The sequence below is a fragment of the Nyctereutes procyonoides genome, unplaced genomic scaffold, assembly GCF_905146905.1.
Source record: "Nyctereutes procyonoides isolate TBG_1078 unplaced genomic scaffold, NYPRO_anot_genome, whole genome shotgun sequence".
Classification (NCBI taxonomy): Eukaryota; Metazoa; Chordata; class Mammalia; order Carnivora; family Canidae; genus Nyctereutes; species Nyctereutes procyonoides.
Genome location: NW_026575135.1, coordinates 21,320,422 through 21,339,516, shown reverse-complemented (window position 1 = coordinate 21,339,516; position 19,095 = coordinate 21,320,422). Strand labels below are relative to the sequence as shown.

General features: G+C 38.5%; 1 protein-coding gene across 4 annotated transcripts in view; it reads left to right on the top strand.

Annotated features, from left to right (window-relative positions):
• Window positions 1-19,095, top strand: part of MELK (maternal embryonic leucine zipper kinase) — a 96,599-nt gene that overhangs the window by 67,089 nt on the left and 10,415 nt on the right. For all 4 annotated transcript variants that reach the window (XM_055302744.1, XM_055302743.1, XM_055302746.1 and 1 more), the window contains 5 exons: window positions 4,405-4,536; window positions 8,168-8,290; window positions 13,233-13,464; window positions 17,422-17,518; window positions 18,531-18,699. In XM_055302744.1, coding sequence (XP_055158719.1) covers window positions 4,405-4,536; window positions 8,168-8,290; window positions 13,233-13,464; window positions 17,422-17,518; window positions 18,531-18,699 — 753 coding nt within the window. The remainder of the gene's footprint in view (window positions 1-4,404; window positions 4,537-8,167; window positions 8,291-13,232; window positions 13,465-17,421; window positions 17,519-18,530; window positions 18,700-19,095) is intronic.

Genomic DNA, 19,095 nt, shown 5'->3' with positions numbered 1-19,095 from the left:
GCCACCTAGGCACCCCCTATACATGAGCACTCTTAAACTGCTTTTGATATGCAGAAGTTAGAGTTTCATATGTGTTTTGATTTTGAGCTATCTCACTGTAGCCCTCTTGAGACTCCTAGTAGTGGTACTAGAGCTTCCTTCCACCTGATTGCTTTCCTTATTTTCCCCCAATTCTTCCAACTGTGAGTGGCTGTGGATTGTGGGAGCAGCCCATCATCTGGTCGAGGGTCTTCACTGAGGATTACATGTGCATATGAGAACCTATTCCCACCAGCTCCTTTCCCCACCACTGCAGTGCAAATCCTCATGTATTCTGGTGGCAGAAGTTTAAAGATTGAGGACCTCACGACCAAAGTCAGGAGAAGGATAGTGAGCCATTCCTCAATTTCTCAAACACTCTGTACCAGTAACTGTCCTCAGCCCAGGTGCCTGGGTAGTTCTTTAACATGTAGCCTGTGTGAACAATAACTGGGGATTTTTAAATGGTTTGTTTTTTAGAAATGGAACCTTCTTTATGATAGGTAAACCTATTGCTTCACTTTCAGACATTTGACTTTCAAAACAGGGAACTGCTTAAAAGATAAGGGAGACATTGGTTGTGTTAGACTTGTGGTTGGCAGCACTGAAAGCGTAACTAATATGCCGATTAATCTGTTATTGAACATAACTCTCCCGTGTATCTACTTGTAATGAGTAGTGTGCAGTAGCTATGGCAAAAGTCATAAAAAGGATGCCTTTTTTTGCTTAGGGATAAAGAGGGGTTAGAGTTATAAAACTCTTAGGCAGTTTTAGAGGACTCCATCTAAAACTGTCCAGGTATTGTTTACAATGCCTGGATTGTGCCATACCGTTGTTGATAAACAAGAGGCAACATGTTTCTGAGCCATTGTCTGTAATCAGTTTATGGTATCTCTTTCAAAAGGGTAGGACTGTCATACTGGAGAGAGATTGTGACTCATGGTGTTTACCCACTCCCAAGTACTTTCTCTAAGAAACTTTATGTCCTTCCTTCCAACTCATCCTTTTTGGATTAAAAGCCACATTCTGTGATAATTTATCACAGTATTATATACTTCTTCCACTAGATTGATAGGTCCATTATATAAATTTCAAAGCATACCCAATGATTGTGGCCATCTAAAATATTAACTGATGAAATGTATTAATAAAAACAGTTTTTGGGACACCTGAGTGGCTCAGTGGTTGAGCGCCTGCCTTTGACTTGGGTCGTGATTCCAGGGTCCTGGGATCAAATCTCACATCAGGCTCCTCATGGGGAGCCTGCTTTTCCGTCTACCTATTTCTCTGCCTCTTTCTGTGTCTCTCATGAATAAAAAAATCTTCAAACAAACAAACAAACAAACAGTTTTTATTTACACCTTTTTGGTAGTAGTCCCCTTTGGATCATGTGCCTTGTGAGGAGATACATACATGTATTAAATATTATTCAATATTATTAAACTTTAACACTCTAGTAGGGTAAAGAGTTACTTAGTCTTATGAGTACATACTTAGAAACTTTGAGTTATACATGGTGGATTGAACAGATATATCCACTGCTTCCTAAAACCTCAATAAAATAATAATAAAGAGCTAAAAAGATAAAAAATTCACAAAGATGATGAGAATAAAAGAGGAGACAAAAAGTAATGTCAATAACATTGGGGGAGTTATAAAATAGATAAATGGCATCTGACATAGCGTTTTAGAGAAAGCTGAGAGCTAAGTGCCTGCAAGGGGGAAAAGAAAATAAGTGATTAGATCCCTAGGCTTAGGAACCAGAAATACTAGGAACCTCTGAAGTTAGGGAAGTAAGTAGGGTAGAAAACAGGAGGATCAGTTGAAAGTCTGTATTAGAAGCAATTGGACTCAAGGTCCCTTTCTCTACCTTATGCTGCATGACTACCATCTCTTCCTTACCCTAGCAGAAGATGGGAAACATTGAACAAGAAGCACTTGTGCACCATACACAGCTCAGGGGTAGGGGTGATGAGCCATTCTGAAATGGATATATGGACACATGTGGTCTTCATATTCAGTAGTGAACCACTTAACCACCTTCCCTATTCAACTCTTAGAATGCTAGACCCAGGATTTTATCCTGTTTGCAGTGGGAGTGGGGAAAATATTGGAAGATTCAGTTCTGGGGAAGAGCCAAGAGAGAGGACCTACTATACCAGTGATTGGGAGTTAAGATTTCTGTCTGTTTACCATAGAGAAAAGCCCTGAAGGTGATAAGCAGCCTCAAACTATGCATAGAGCCTTTAGTTAGCTGTGCTTTATAATTCTTTACCTTTAAATAGAGACAGGCAGCCAAAGATTACCAGACATTTGAGGAAAGCCTCTAAAATGAAAATCAGAGATCAAAACAAATGGCAGGGGTGGTGAGGGGGGGAGAAGGAAGAAAAGCAAAGATATTCAGAAATAAAAGATAATGCAGGGAGTGGAAGAAAATGCCTAGAAATGATAATATTCTCAGAGATAAGAGAAGCTATTTCTTTTTTGAAATAAGAATAAAATGACTAAAAAGGAACATTTCAAGAGATAGCACTTGAAAATTTAAGATATGACCACAGAAATGAAAAGCTTAGTAGAAATGATTGAGAATAAAATTAAAGGAAAATCTTTCAAAAGTAGAATCTAAAGACAAAGAGATGCACAAATAGAACAGAATGGGTAAGAAAGGTCCAACATACAAATAATAGAAGTTGCAGGAAGATAAAACAGAAGAAAGGAGGGAAGGGAAGAAAGCATCAAAGAAATAATACAAGAAGAAAAAATATTCCAGAACGGATGGTTTCTAAGTTAGTAGAACTGAGTTTTTAAGAATGAAGGGGCTTAGTCAGGGTTTGGAGATATGAATGAAAATAGATCCACACGAAGTGAAATTTCAGAAAACCAGGGGAAAGAGAATATCCAAAAAGTTTCCAGAGACTAAAAAAGCACCCAAAAGATCATAAAGAAAGGCTTGGAGTCAGAAAGACTAGATTTTTCAGTAGCTGTACTAGAAGTGAGAAGACCTGGGACACCTGGGTGGCTCAGCGGTTGAGTGGTTCCCTTTGACTCAGGGTGTGATCCTGGAGTACCAGGATTGAGTAGGGCTCAATCTTCTGTGGGGAGCCTACTTCCTCCCTCTGCCTATGTCTCTGCTTCTCTCTCTGTCTCATGAATAAATAAATAAAATCTAAAAAAAAAAAAAGAAAAGAAAAGAAAAGAAATGAGAAGACCATGGAATAATATTTTCAGAACTATGAAAATTATTATCATCCCAGAATTCTGTACTCAGCCAAACTAGAATCAAGTGTGAGGATGGAATGAAGTCATTTATCAGATGTGCAGGATCACGCAAATTTACCTCCCATTCATCCACCCTCAGAAAGTTACTGGAGGAGCTATTCCACCAAAACAAGAGAGAGGAATATTTGGAATCAGGGAAACTGGGGACACATTGTAGATTAGAGGTGAAGGGCATCCCTAGACTGATAGTTGAGTTGCAGGTTGAAAAAGAAGCCAGTCCAGAGTGGAGCAAGGAATGCAGACATGGAATATCTTCAAAAGGGCAATGGAAGAGGGAACAGATTAGCTGGTGTGTATGGACATGCTGAGAAGGTAAAGAGTGCTGGAGAGTGTGGAGTTGAATTAGTAAGACAAGTAACTGCCTCTTTTTTATGTTTAATTTTGGGAAAAACCAAGATACAAAGGAAAGAAATGCAAGGGTAGCACCCTGCATAGTTTAGCTGCAGTTCTGTACTGGTTGTTAAGATATTAGAATATTTATCTACTCATTGATAAAGAACTCCTACTCTGAGTGCCCTCCCTGTTATCTCTTACCTCCCTTAGGTCCCCTGGGCACCTCCTTGGGACCCAGTGATTAAAAGGTTAATAATTGTCATGGCAAAGGTGCCTCGGGACCCTACTCACCTCTCAGTTCTCTGTTCAGGGTACCAATTAAGTATTTGAACATTCCCCCTACTCAGTAGTGAATACTATTTACATAATCATAATAGTGTAAATATTGATTTAACTAAAAATTGTGATAAAATTATAGTAGGAGGATGCAAGGAGGAAGAATGTATAGGGCAGGAAGGAGTTGTAGTAGAACTAAATCCTTATTTTCCATACTAGGAAATTCACAGATAATATGTGAAGCTGAAAAAAAATTTAAAGCTATATAAACAACATAGAAACAGTAGAAATACTAAAAGTATTTAAAGGTGGTTCCCTCTGAGGAACAGAAACTCTGTGTGTGTGTGTGTGTGTGAGAGAGAGAGAGAGAGAGAGAGAGAGAGATGGTATAAGAGATTGCAATTTCTTTGAATGGAAAAAGAAATTAAAGTAAAATAAAACATTATTTCGAAAAACAACTTTAGTCTTCTAAATAAATTGATTTTATTTTTTTTCCAGTGGCAGTATGATCACCTCACTGCTACCTATCTTCTGCTTCTAGCCAAGAAGGCTCGGGGAAAACCAGTTCGTCTAAGGCTTCCTTCTTTTTCCTGTGGACTAGCCAGTACCACCCCATTCACAAACATCAAGGTAAATGTCAGACCTTTTGTGTGAACACTCGCTGCTTTTTTTTTTTTAAGGGGGGAATAGGGAGAGGGAGAATCTTTTTAAAAATTTATTATATACAACTCTAAAAATAATAAGAGTTTTTACATGGCATTGAACTAATCCTCTCCTCCCCTCTGTTTTTCACAAAAGTAATTTCTGATTGTTGTAGAAAAATTTTAAGCCACAGATGAGCTAAAGGAAATAGAACTTATCTATGAACCTACTACCTGTAGGTTTAATTTGACTGTATCTTTCCGGTCCTTTTTATTATGTTTATTTATGTAATTTATGTATATACAAGTGCTTTTAAAAGATACCATATTACTGCATCATGGATAAAAATTCTAAAAATTGTTAAGATTTCTGAAGGGGGATATATTATACTTTGTACCACATAAAATAATTTAATGAATATTTTGATATTCATTTGTGTTGATTGTTTAGGTTTTGTTTTGAGAAGTAATTATAGCTTATGTAACTCAAATTCCTTGTATGAATTTGTGGTGACCATATTATTTTTTTTTCTATTTTTGTCTCCTTTGTCTCATTTTTCTTTGTCACGAGCATTTAGAATGGTGCAAAAGCTTTACATTTTTGGAAGCACTGTATCATTCCTAAGATTAGTCTTTGTCTTCTGTCTGATTCTTTGTTATCTAAAATCCTGCCTTCCAAATCCTTTGCTGGCTGGGTGTGGAACTTTGTAATATAGTAAATCTTCCCTTTGATTAATTTAGGTTGCAATTTAAGTTATTCCAGCACTAGGAAATTGTACTTTTACTATTCTCAGAGAGAGGTAATTAGTTCTCTTTACAGAATTCCATTATAGCCCAAATGACTGTATAGGTGAGGCGATTTTATTCCTTTAGGTCTCAAAACTGTTAAAAAGAAAAAAAAGGCCACCTTTTTCATGAGCTTGTGTTTAATCTCCCTCTGACCCCTCTGATTTGCTTTACCGCTTCATTTATTTTATTTTTCTTTTTATTCATTCATTCATTCATTCATTCATGAGAGACACAGAGAGAGAGAGAGGCAGAGACACAGGCAGAGGGAGAAGCAGGCTCCATACAGGAAGCCTAATGTGGGACTCGATTCTGGGACTCCAGGATCATGCCCTGAGCCGAAGGCAGACGCTCAACCGCTGAGTCACCCAGGCGTCCCTACTGCTTCATTTAGAACTCTCTTTTTGGTACTTGTCAATCCTCTGCTGCAGATATAAGGGATCTTCTGTTCTTCCCAGATCCTGCCAGTCCCTTCTTCCTTCCCTAGTTGATCTTTTGACCAAACTAAGCATTAAAAGTGTCAGTAGCTGTTATGTAAAGGAATCTCTGAAGTGAGATAATGTCATTCCTGGGTTGGGTTTTCTTGTCTGTTCTTTTTTTTTTTTAAGATTTTATTTTTATTTATTAACAAGAGACACACAGAGGTAGAGACATGGGCAGAAGGAGGAGAAGCAGGTCCTGTGCAGGGAGCCTGATGCGGGACTTGATCCCAGGACTCCAGGATCACACCCTGAGCCAAAGGCTGATGCTCAACCACTGAGCCACCCAGGTGTCTGTCCCTCTTGTCTGTTCTTGAAGAGTTGTATTGGATTGGTGAATACCCCATGCCCAGACAGATCTTTTACCCATGGACTTCATGAGTTGTCCTATCACTCACCCTGCCTACATTGCTGGACCCTTTAATCTCTCAGGCTGAAGTGAATACCTTTAGGTCCGGGAGGATACAAAATCATGAACTCTGTTCTTTTCTTTTTTAGGATTTTATTTATTTTATTCATTAGAGACACACAGAGAGAGGCAGAGACATAGGCAGAGGGAGAAGTAGGCCCCCTATGGGGATCCTGCTGCAGGACTGGATCCCAGGACCCTGGGATGATGACCTGAGCCAAAGGCAGACGCTCAACCACTGAGCCACCCAGGTGCCCCATGAACTCTGTTTCTGATCAAGGTAGTTTCAGAAAGGAATTAGATAAGTGTATACTTATAATTAATTTTATATTAAATTATATACAAATGATATATATTAATTTATAATAAACCTTATTAACTTCAGCTAAATTTTTACATTTATGATACCTTAGTTAATAGGCATGAGACATTTTCCTAAGTCACTGAATTTTCTTATATCTGATTGGTCTGATCTCAGTTCATCTGCTTATAACATTTATGAAGTACTCAAATGGAAACAGTCTGGGAAGATGCTTACTCTTCTCTTTCCACTAATGAGCATTGACCCTGATCATGTAATTATTTGGGCATTTATGTTATTTAATCAATTTTTACGGTAGGCAGACATTTTAATGACAAAAAATGGAGCAGAAATCAAATTTTAGGTTGTTTTCTGGTTTTATGCAAATCATTGAAATGTGAAACAAGGTTCCTTTGTACTCTTCTCCCCCTTGATAGAATCCCTTTTTTTCTGGGGTATTATTTATAAGAAAGTAGGTAATCCTGAGCTATTAATTAATAGATGGTGTTTTCAGTGAAACAATAATACAGTCTGATCCAAGAAGCACAGAAGACTATATCATCAACATACCATTAGCATTTTCAGGCCTATGCTTGCTCTGTAACAGTTAAGTTGAGGCAAAACATTCATAAGTTAACACTATACTGGAATAGTAGCTGATGGGTGCCAATAAGGGCCTAGAGGTGTGCTCTAGTGGCTTTAGGAAGGGAGTGATCACCACAGGTGATCCAAGCTGGATCTGTGGTCAAGTCTAGAAAAAAATGGAAAAGAAGGAACACAGTATTCAAGGCAGGGTAAATAAATTAGCAAAATCTGAGGCACCTAACTGTGCTTGATATGTCTGTTGGCAGTCACCAGACTTTAGTTAAGATGGAAAGGTCAAGTAGGGGAAAGGTGAGAGGAAGAGGAGGAGGAAGTGATCTGGGAGGGTACAGGAGATCTAGATTATAGAGAACCTTGAAATGTCGTATCAGAAGGGTTAGACTAGGTATGCTAGGGTTATAACTAGGGTTATGCTATAGGTAATGGGAACCATTGATTTTTGAACAAGATAGGATAAGTCACTGACGTGACTATAATTTAAATTTTTTAAAATTTAAATTCAATTAATTAGCATATACTATTTGTTTCCGAGGTAGAGGTCAGTGATTCATCAGTCTTATGTAATACCCAGTGCTCATTATATCATATGCTGTCTCCAGTATTCATCACCCAGTTATCCCATCTCCTTCCCACCTCCCCTCCAGCGACCCTCAATTTGTTTCCTACGATTAAGTGTCTTTTCTGTCTGTCTCCCTCTCTGATTTCATCTTGTTTTATTTTTTCCTCTCTCCCCTATGATCCTGTTTTGTTTCTTAAATACCACACACGAGTGAGATCATATAATAATTGTCTCTCTGATTGACTTATTTCACTTAGCGTAAGTAATATCCTCTAGTTCCATCCACAGTCATTGAAAATGGCAAGATTTCTTTTCTTTTTTTTTTTTTTTTATGGCTGAGTAGTAGTCCTTTGATGGTGAGCTCCTTAAGTATATTATCTCTGCTTTGTTTCTGCGTCAGGGCCTTGCCCTTTGCCTTGAACATACTCTTTTAAAAATTGAATCATGATGCTGTTGTCTCTAAATTCTTCTGATTTTCAATAGTCAAAGAATCTGAGTCTAGAAGATATGACAACAAGTGATGAAAACTGTGTGGCTGGATTGATAGACTATGACTGGTGTGGAGACAGTTCATCAACAGGTGTGGCCACTCCACAAACACCACAGGTTGGTTATTTGTATTACTATTTAAAGCAGTATATGTTATCTTAATTATAAAAACATTCAGACTCTAATGTGATATGTATAGTAGTAGTTCTGTGTAATATGCAGTATTGTGTATGTGCTTGTGAATTTAATGAATTCCTAAATCATTGAAAACATTAATGAGAAATTGTTGGAATATAAATGGAAGGGAAGCCAGTTATTTCCAAGTTGAAGAAAGCCAAGATTCCATTTTGGAGCATTTTCCTGCTCCTCTTTTCGCTTTTCTTGTCTTTTTACTCCCCTCCCCTCCCCTCCCCTCCCCTCCCCTCCCCTCCCCTCCCCTCCCTCCCCTCCCTCCTCCCTTCCCTTCCCTTCTTCTCCTCTCCTCTCTCCTGCCCTACCCTCTCCAAAAATAAGATATAGCTTACATATAGTTAATTATTCACCATTTTAATGTATGATTCTGTGTGTTTTGACAAATGCATACCATGTAACCTTCATCAAAATCAAGAACAGTTCTGTTGCACCCTCAAATTCCCTCATGCGTCTTTGTGGTCAACTCCATATTCCTCCCAACTCAGAGAAGCAACTGATTTGTTTTTTTCTCCTTCTGATGATTTTTTTTTTTTAAATCTTACTTGGTGTTTGTTGAACTTAGTGGATGTACAGTGAATGTTACTCCTCTGCTCTCTCTGAGGGGGCCACAAGGAGTGTACTCCTTCCTACAGTAGTGAAATGCAGGAGCAGGTATGCATGTTTCTGCTCAGAGAATCACACTAGAGACTTAGAATCCGGAGTTTTTACTGGGGGCTGGTTACACAGGCTCTCTTTGTCGGTGTAATCAGTCATAATTACAGAAATTCTAGATTGCTAGAAGGAAAGCTGGTGTTCATCATTAATCACACTGCTTGTAGTCTGTACAGCCTAGTACAGCAAGGTTTGGTGCCCCAGCTGTGCAAACAGACTTATCCCAACAGTATTTGGAACTTTCTAAAACCTGAGTTCCCAGCTTCCAGCCGGGACCTACTATGCTAACTCTGGTGCACAGCAAGACCTGTTACATATGTGTAAGAGTCCTATTGTGTGTATACTTAGGAGTGGAATGAGTATCTTCAACTTTACCAGCCAATTTTTTCCCCCAAAGTGGTTGTATTAATTTTACTTCAACCAGCAGTAGAAGAGTGTTCCCATTGTTCCACATATTTATTAATATTGATATTTTTAGCTATTTAATATTTAAATAGTTTCTAATCTAGTGAGTATAAAGTTCTATCTCCACTGTTGAAAAGTCAACTCTTTCACCACCAGGTCTACAGTGATACTTCAATCATATATCAAGTTGTTGTAGGAGTTGTGTCTGTTTCTGGGCTATATTTTGTTTTATTGGTTTATTTTCACCAATACTATACTTCTTAATTACTTAAATTTTATAATTGTTCTTCTGTTGGTGGGCCAATTTCCTCCCATCTTATTCTTCCTTAGGAATGTTTTGGCTATTACTCTTGCCCCTTTGCATTTCCATATACATTTTATTTATTTTTTTTTAAAGATTTTATTTATTTATTCATGAGAGACACAGAGAGAGAGAGGCAGAGACACAAGCAGAGGGAGAAGCAGGCTCCATGCAGGAAGCCCGATGTGGGACTTGATCCTGGGACTCCAGGGCCAAGGGCAGGCGCTAAACCACTGAGCCACCCAGGGATCCCCTCCATATACATTTTAGAATCATTCTGACAAATTTCATGGACACTGAAAAATTGAAATTACATTGAATTTAAGATTCAACTTGAAAAAAAAAAGATTCAACTTGGTAGAAATTGAAATCTGGACCCTCAGATCCCACTACCCATAAACAGTAAATCTCTTCATTTATTAGGTTTTAGGTAGTTGCTTTCAATAAAGTCTTATACATTTCCCCAAAAAAGGCTTGTATTTTTTATTAGATTTGTTCCTAAGTACTCTTATTTTTTATTGCTATTGGAAATGGTAGGTTTTTTAAAATCACATTTTCTGCTACTGGTGTATAGATATAAAATTGATTTTTGTTTATTGATCTTATATACAACTTTCCTAAACTCTTAAGTTCTTATGTTGTTTGCTTATTCATTTTTTTGAGAGTGTGTTAGTGTGGGGTGGAAGGTGGTGGGGTCGGGGTGGGGGTTGGGGAAAGGGCAGAAGGAGAGGGAGAGAATCTTAAGGAGACTCCATGCTGAGCAGGGAACCTGATGCAGGGCTTGATTTCATAACCCTGAGATCACAACCTGAGCCAAAATGAAGAGTCAGGGCACCTGGGTGGCTCAGTGGGTTGAACATCTACCTTTGGATCAGGTCATGATTCCATGATCCTGGGATCAAGCCCCACATTGGGCTCCCTGCTCAGTAGGGAGTCTGCTTCTCCCTCTCTCTCTCTCTCTCTCTCTCTCTCTCTCTCTCTCTCTCTCCTCGCTCCCCCAACCCCCCGCTCCTGTTTTTTTTCTCTTTCTCTCAAATAAATAAATAAAATCTTAAAAAACAACAACAGTCAGAGGTTTAACCAGCTGAGCCACCCAGACTCCCGTCTGTATATTTTTTGAGTGTTCTATATAGAAAAGTATGTCATCTATGGATGACAGTTTTTTTCTTCCTTTTTAATTCTTATGCCTTTAATATTCTTTTATTACTATATTCAGTAGACCTAGCAATATAGCAGATACTCTGTGTTCTTCCCAACTGTTAAAAAAAAAATGCTGCTTTTATCATTAAATATGTTTGTTTTCTCTCTCTCCCTCTTATACCTTCTTCCCCTCCACACTCTTTTTCTCCCTCTCCCCCTCTGTCATTCTTCTGCTCTCCCCACTGCACCTCCCCATCTCTTATTTTTCAGATTAAGGCATGTTTTTCATTTAGTCCTGGTTTGCTAAGATTTGTTTAAATATCACAAATCTCTGTTGCAGAAAACAGATTAAGGTTTACCTATTGAAATAATCATCTATTTTTGTTCCTTTCATTAGTTAAGGTAGTTTGTTGTATATCAACAATTTTGATGTTAAACCAGCCTTGTATTCTTTACGTAAGCCCAGTTAACTATTTATTTTATTTTATTTTTTATTTTTTTATTTTTTAAAAGGCTAATTTTTTTTAAATTTTTATTTATTTATGATAGTCACACAGAATGAGAGAGGGAGGCAGAGACATAGGCAGAGGGAGAAGCAGGCTTCATGCACTGGGAGCCCGACGTGGGATTCGATCCCGGGTCTCCAGGATCGCGCCCTGGGCCAAAGGCAGGCGCCAAACCGCTGCGCCACCCAGGGATCCCAACTATTTTTTTTAATACATTGTTTGGTTTTGTTTGCTAACATTTTGTTCAGAATTTTTGCTTCTATGTTCTTTTTTTTTTTTTTTTTTTAAATTTTTATTTATTTATGATAGTCACAGAGAGAGAGAGGCAGAGACACAGGCAGAGGGAGAAGCAGGCTCCATGCACCGGGAGCCTGACGTGGGATTCGATCCCTGGTCTCCAGGATCGCGCCCTGGGCCAAAGGCAAGCGCTAAACCGCTGCGCCAACCCAGGGATCCCCTGCTTCTATGTTCTTAAATGAAATTGGCCTATAATTTCTTTCTTATACTTTTTTCTTTGAAAATTTATTTGTTATTACAGAAGTAATACATAGATATATTCATCTTATAAAACATTCAAACAATATAGAACAATGTCGAATAATGAAAGACTTTCCTCTCCTTGTATTCCATTCCATTTTGTATTAATCTTATCTGATTTTGGTATTGTGATTATATTAGTCTTCTAAAATGAATTGGGATGTGTTCCTTTTTTATTCTTTGGAATTTTTTTAAAAAAGATTTTATTTATTTATGAGAGAGAGAGAGAGAGAGAGAGAGAGAGCAAGTGAGAGAGTGCATGAGTAGGTGGAGGGGCAGAGGGAGAGGGAGAAGCAGACTTCCCACTGAGCAGGGAGTCCAAAGTAGGGCTCCATCCCAGGACCCCAGGGATCATGACCTGAGCCAAAGGCAAACACTTACCTGACTGAGCCACCCAGGTGGTCTCCTCCTGGAATGTTTTTTTAAGAGCTAGGGATTATATTTTCCTTGAATGCAGGGGGGACCATGCAGGTAGTATGAATTTGGTACCCAAACTATGTGAAATTACAAATTATAATTATTATTTGAAATTACAAATTATTAAAGAAGATTTTTGCTTCTCTAGAGCCAAGGCCAGGCCAGACACATTTCGCGCCAACTCCTTTCCAGGGCAGATTCATATTTAATTCACTCTTTCATTTTAACTGTAGCCCAGTCTGGCTTTTTTTGAGAGGTTTGGTTGTAACTTACCACCTTGCATACTCTAAGGCTTCCATGGCTGTTACAGCCCATGCTGTTAGTTATCCAAGATAGAGTAGATAGGTGCCCTTAGAGCTAGGACAGTTTTGGCCTTCATTATGTCTCTGGATTCATGCTCCTCTTTTTAGTTTAGCCTCTGAGGATTTTCCTTATTTTTTTGCAAGCTCAGCCATAAATTCAAAAGGATTAAATATTTAGTATCCAACTTTTCCGTTAGAGTATTTTAACACGGTTTTTCTGCTCTAATCATAGACTAAACTTTGATTTTTTGGTACATACTGGAGACAAACCATGGCAATCTAGGCATGGGAAATAGTTCTTAGGGATTTATTTATGGCCATTCTCAGTATTGCCTGAGATCTGGGTATGTTTGATTTAACATTTAGCCTGAAACATGTTGAAATGATCTGTCAATAGAACAGACTAAAGTAATCTACATGTACTAAAGAGAACTGAATATACATTTTCAAATTCCCTGGTATTGCCAATAATATCCTTTTGAGAGTATTTCATTTTAATAAAAATGATGCAAGGTAATTTGCAAATGATTAAGGCACGTTGTAGAGAAATTGACTTTTTTTCTTTGTCAGTGTGCCTTATCCAGTAACTTTTTTTTTTTTTTTTCCAGTTTGCCAAGCATTGGACAGAATCAAATGGTCTGGAATCTAAATCATTAACTCCAGTATTATGCAGAGCATCTGCTGATAAATTAAAGAACAAAGAGAATGTATATATGCCTAAGTCTGCTGTAAAGGATGATGACTGCTTTGTATTTCCTGAGCCAAAGACTCCAGTTAATAAGAGCCAGTATAAGAGAGAAATACTCTGTACACCAAATCATTACACTACACCCTCAAAAGGTATTTGCTATATGGACTAATCAGTGGCAACATACTTCAAATTCCGTTCTTCTTACCATCTAAATAAACTTAGAGCAGATCAGAAATGACTAGCATTGCTCTCAGGAATTTCTGCTTCTTTATCATGTTAATTGCATTGATTGAAATGAAAGCATATTAGTCAACTTCTAATTTTTCTTAAGTGAATTTTTTTCTTTTTTTCACATATATAGAATTGAATCATAGCATCATAGAATATCAAAACCAAGAGGCAAGTTAGAGCTCATTTCATCCACCTGCCTTTTTCACAGCTGAAGAACCTGAACCTCAGAAGACTGATTTGCCCAAGGTCATATATCCAGAGTTAGACTTGCTTTCTCCTTTGCCTCTACTTATCATGGCTAAAGCTGAAGTCTCTGCTGAGCCCTTCTTACTTGTCTAGCTCTCCAGTTCTGGGATCTGATCCTGCTCTTGCCCATATTCCAGCGGACAGGAGAGACCTGTGATGTCCTTCTAGATATCTAGATCTGTGTCCGGATGTTACAACTTTCTCATTACCTTTGGTTTCCTGGTCAGCTCAGTCATCACCAGTTATATAAGCTGTTTCCTTTATGACACCTCACTGTCTTCTTCCTGGCCTTATTTGGGCATGTTCTGTTTTGTCATTGTGCCTCTTAAGACAGTGCTTAGAACTGAACCCAGTTTTCTTGTACCAAGTCTCCTCTAGTACCAAGTCTCAAGGATGAGACAGCAAGTGTCACAAGAGTAGAGATTGTGTCTGCTGTGTTTATGACAGCATGGTGTAGTCTAGGAAGAGCCGTGTTTATTGTCTGGTGCGTAGTAGATTCCCATTGCCTTGTGTGTGGTGGGACTATACCTGTTGAATGAAGGAATACAAAAATTAGAGCCTGAGGGGTATGTATGTATGTATGTATGTATGTATGTATTTATTTATTTTTAAAGATTTTATTTATTGATTCATGATAGACATAGAGAGAGAGAGAGAGAGAGAGGCAGAGACACAGGCAGAGGGAGAAGCAGGCTCCATGCTGGGAGCCCAACGCAGGACTCGATCCTGGGACTCCAGGATTGTGCCCTGGGCCAAAGGCAGGTGCTAAACCACTGAGCCACCCAGGGATCCCCCTGAGGGGTTTTATTTACTGTAATATAGTCTGTCACATTAAAATGACCCCTAAACTTTTGGCCGTATTTCCAGCAATTGTGACCTTCTCTTGATTTTGAGAGAGAGAGAAAGTGCAAGTGGGAGGAGCAGACAGAGAGGGAGAGAGAGAATTTCAAGCAGGCCCCACACTCAGCACAGAGCCCAACATGAAGCTTGATCTCATGACCCTGAGATCATGACCTGAGCCAAAATCTAGAGTCAGAGATTTAATTGACTGAGCCACCCAGGAGTCCCTGACCTACTTGTTTTATATTAAGAGCCTCATGAACCCAAATTCTGAGACTGCCCTGTGAACTGCTGTTAAATCACATCCTTCCCTCATGCTTTCAGTTTACTAATGTGGCTGATAGCCAGTTCCAGAGCTCTATTTCTTTCTTTTCTTTTTTTTCTTTTCTTTCTCTTTTTTTTTTTTTTAAGATTTCATTTGTTCATTCATGAGAGACATATACACACACACAGAGAGAGAGAGAGAGAGAAGAGAGAGGCAGAGGCAGAGATACAGGCAGAGGGAGAAGTGGGCTCCATGCTGGGAGCCTGACGTGGGAATCCATCCCGGGACTCCAGGATCACGCCCTGGGCTGAAGGCAGGCGCCAAACCCACTGAGCCACCTAGGGATCCCCCAGAGCTCTATTTCTTATAAAGAAAGTATGAAAAACTTTGCCAGAATATTTATTGGGAGTTCTATTATTATGTTAATGGCCTTCTCATTCATCAGCTCAGACAACGCTTTCCCCAGAATTGTGAGGCTAGTTTGCTGTGATAAGCATTTGTGGCTGCCTGGTGTTGTTATGAGGTTTCAGTGAGATAACCTTGGATATAGTGGGACCTTAGTAGTAGCTGCTATTGCGTTTTTTTCCTAATGAGAGGTGTTCCTCTTCTGTTATTTGTTAATATAGCTACAACATCCTTTGTGAGTCAGGGAGTTGGGTAGTAAGATAAGATGGACTTTAGCTATTGAGGCCTTTTTTTTTTAAGCCTTTGAATGTTTATAATCCCTTCTGTTACTCTTTGTGTGTGTGTGTATGCTTTAACTTAAAAAAAATTTTTTTTAAGATTTATTCATTTATTTTTTAGAGAGAGTATGTGTATGTGTGTGCATGTGCATGCGTTTATGCGGTAGGAAGAAGGGCAGAGGGAGGGATCCCTGGGTGGCGCAGCGGTTTAGCGCCTGCCTTTGGCCCAGGGCGCGATCCTGGAGACCCGGGATCGAATCCCACGTCGGGCTCCCGGTGCATGGAGCCTGCTTCTCCCTCAGCCTATGTCTCTGCCTCTCTCTCTCTCTCTCTCCCTCTGTGTGACTATCATAAAAAAAAAAAAAAAGTTAAAAAAAAAAAAAAAAGAAGGGCAGAGGGAGAGATAATCCTCCAGCAGACTCTTCTCTGAGCCTGGAGCCCGACATGTGACTCAATCCCAGAACCCCGAGATTGTGACTTGAGCTGAAATCAAATCAGCTGCTCAGCCGACTGAGCTGCCCAAGTGCCCCTGTGTTTTTTAACTTTTTATGTAGTTCTGAAGGTTTTGACATTTGGATAGTTTGGAATTTAGTCTCAAAGTGTCATCAGTTTGCATGTCTTATCCCTGTGACAAAGATTGTGTTGGTCAAAAGGAATTATTGGCTATTTTTCTTTAAACACAAGAGCCATCCACGGAAGCTAGTAGCTGAAGCTCCGACTGATGGTTTTCATTAGCGCTTTGCATTTGACTTTTACTCTGAGTCATTTTTGCCATTAGCATTAATCACTTTTCTGAACCTTGTACAATCCAGTCAGTGACAGTTTATCCAAGATTAACTATGTATAGTAGTAGATACTCTTTGTATACCAAGATGAAAACTATTTTCAGAGATACCCTTTCAGTGATCTTTTCTTGTTCTTGTGGAACCACTGAAAATAGTACTGAATAGTCATAAAGAAAAATAAGTCTTTTAAAAAACTTGATATCATATACTTATAAAGTATTATTATTTCTAAAGGGTATGTAACTTTTAGATCATGAACAGAAAGTTAGCTAGCTAATCATTGGTAACCAGATTTGTTATTGTGAATTTGTCAGAAACTGGATACAGATACCCTACTAGAATCAAGCACAAAATTCTAGAATAGGGAATATAAAAATAGCCAAAGCTGTTTAATAACTTTTGTCAAGCCTTCACAGGGACTGTTTTCTTTGCCTAACAGGAGTTGAGTAGGATTAGGAATTGAATTAACACTTCTCAATACTATTTCACTTAGAAGCATAAATTGGATTCTTGTATAAGTACAGGTTGATTTTTATTTATAGAAAGTATCAGGGCACCTGGGTGGCTCAGTGGTTGAGCATCTGCCTTTGACTCAGGTTATGATCCTGGGGTACTAGGATTGAGTCCTGCGTTAGGCTCCCCGCAGGGAGTCTGCTTCTCCCTCTACCTATGTCTCTGCCTCTTTCTCTGTGTCTCTCATGAATAAATAAATAAAATCTTTTTTTTTTTTTAAAAAAAAGGAGAATCAGTAGTCATAAAATCTGTATTAATGTGATCTATTTAAATTTGTCATATAATATTTAAAATAGGAATTTAAGCATGGCCTTCATTTTGCAATGAAGGAAAAGAAGAGCCACACATGCAAAGCAAAATGATTTTGTTTTTATTATAAATCACATGAAACATTTCTTTAAATAATTAGAGCCTTAACAGCACTGGCCAAGTGATTACAATATTTCTGAATCAATGAATAAGTGATGTATGTGTTATTGATAGAAGTTTTGAAACCATAATATGTCACCTGCATATGGTTTGTGTTTTTTGTTTTTCTAATAGCTAGAAACCAGTGCCTGAAAGAAACCCCAAATAAAATGCCAATAAATTCAGCAGGGACAGAGAAGTTAATGACAGGTGTCATTAGCCCTGAGAGGAGGTAAGTATTCTGTTTTTTGTTCTTTGATTCTCAGTATATGTAACCAGATTTCCTTTTTTCATGTATGATAAACCTGATTAAAGTAACAAACCATTGTATAAATGTAGGAATGTTTAGCAGAATGACGACGGTCTGTGGCCACTCCTGGAGCTGTTGCTGCTGCCTTCCTTGTGGGATAGAATTCTGAAACTCATCAGGAGTAGGACTGGCAGGCACCTTGACATACAGCAGGCTTGGAAACAATGGCCCTGGGCCCAGACACATAATACCATTTTTGAGGCTCATCTTTTCCCATGCTTCTGCCAGTAGAATATAGGCATCCACTCACAGATAGCAGTTGCCCAAATAGTAAAGATACCAATGAAAGTTTCAAAGAAAACTCATTCCTTTTATATGGACAGTTCTATAGCATTGGTGACCCTTCCTTGTCTTTTACAGCTATTTTTAAAAGCAGGATCCATTTTGAGGACAATTGAGGAAATTAGATTGTGAACTAGATATTAAGCAGTACTATGGCATCATTATTAAATTTCTTGATGTTGTGTTGGTATTTTGGTTATGTAGAAAATGTCCTTATTCATTGGTTATGTGTCCTTATTCATTGGTTTCAGGGTGAAGTTTCATATGTCTTCAGGCAGGTATTTTCAGATAGTTCAGGGAAGATGTATATATATTTAATATATTTACTTGTCTATATAAGTAGAGAAAGCAAATGTGATAAAAGATTAACAGCTGTTGAATCTAAGAGGATATGTGGGTGTTTTGTGTGCTATTCACTCAACTTTTCTGTATATTGACTTTTAATAAAAGGCTAGGGGCAAAATAGTTTTGCCAAGTGACAGGTGGCCCAGAGGCAGAGTGATGGCTTCATTCCAGTGGGAGATGGCTTTAGTGCTCCCTAAGGATTGAGGTGGTCTGGCCTTGGTATACTCGAGTGTCCTGTGAAAGTTCCAACTGGCAGGAGGTCCTTCTTTACTCATGGGTTTAAAAAAAAATTTTTTTTTTTTTTAAGATGTCGCTCAGTGGAACTAGATCTCAACCAAGCACATGTAGAGGACACTCCAAAAAGAAAAGGAACCAAAGTGTTTGGGAGCCTTGAAAGGGGGTTGGATAAGGTTATCACTGTGCTTACCAGGAGCAAAAAGAAGGGCTCTGCCAAAGACGGGCCAAGAAGACTAAAGGTAAGTGAACTTGAATTCTGCAATCTGGATTTCTGAAGCTGACTGCTAACTGGACTTTTTTTTTTTTTTTTCTAAAGGAAGTACTGAATTGAATGAATTGATAATTTTTTATTTCATGCGTTTTACTGCAGTGGGCTTTGAGGATGCAGAGGTAAATTATATATACTTGTTCCTTTCAAGGAGCAAATGACTATAATGCAAATACTTAGGTAGAGCGATTAATCACAAAGGCAACATGGAGTTGGGGAAACATGGGGCAGATATTAGCTTAATTCTTATATCTCTGGCCTATAGAAGAGTCCCTGACATGTGGGTACCTTTGTAGGCCCTCACAAATATTTGAATGCATGGGAAGTGAATTTGAACTTTGAGTGTGATGTATGTGAAGAAAATAGT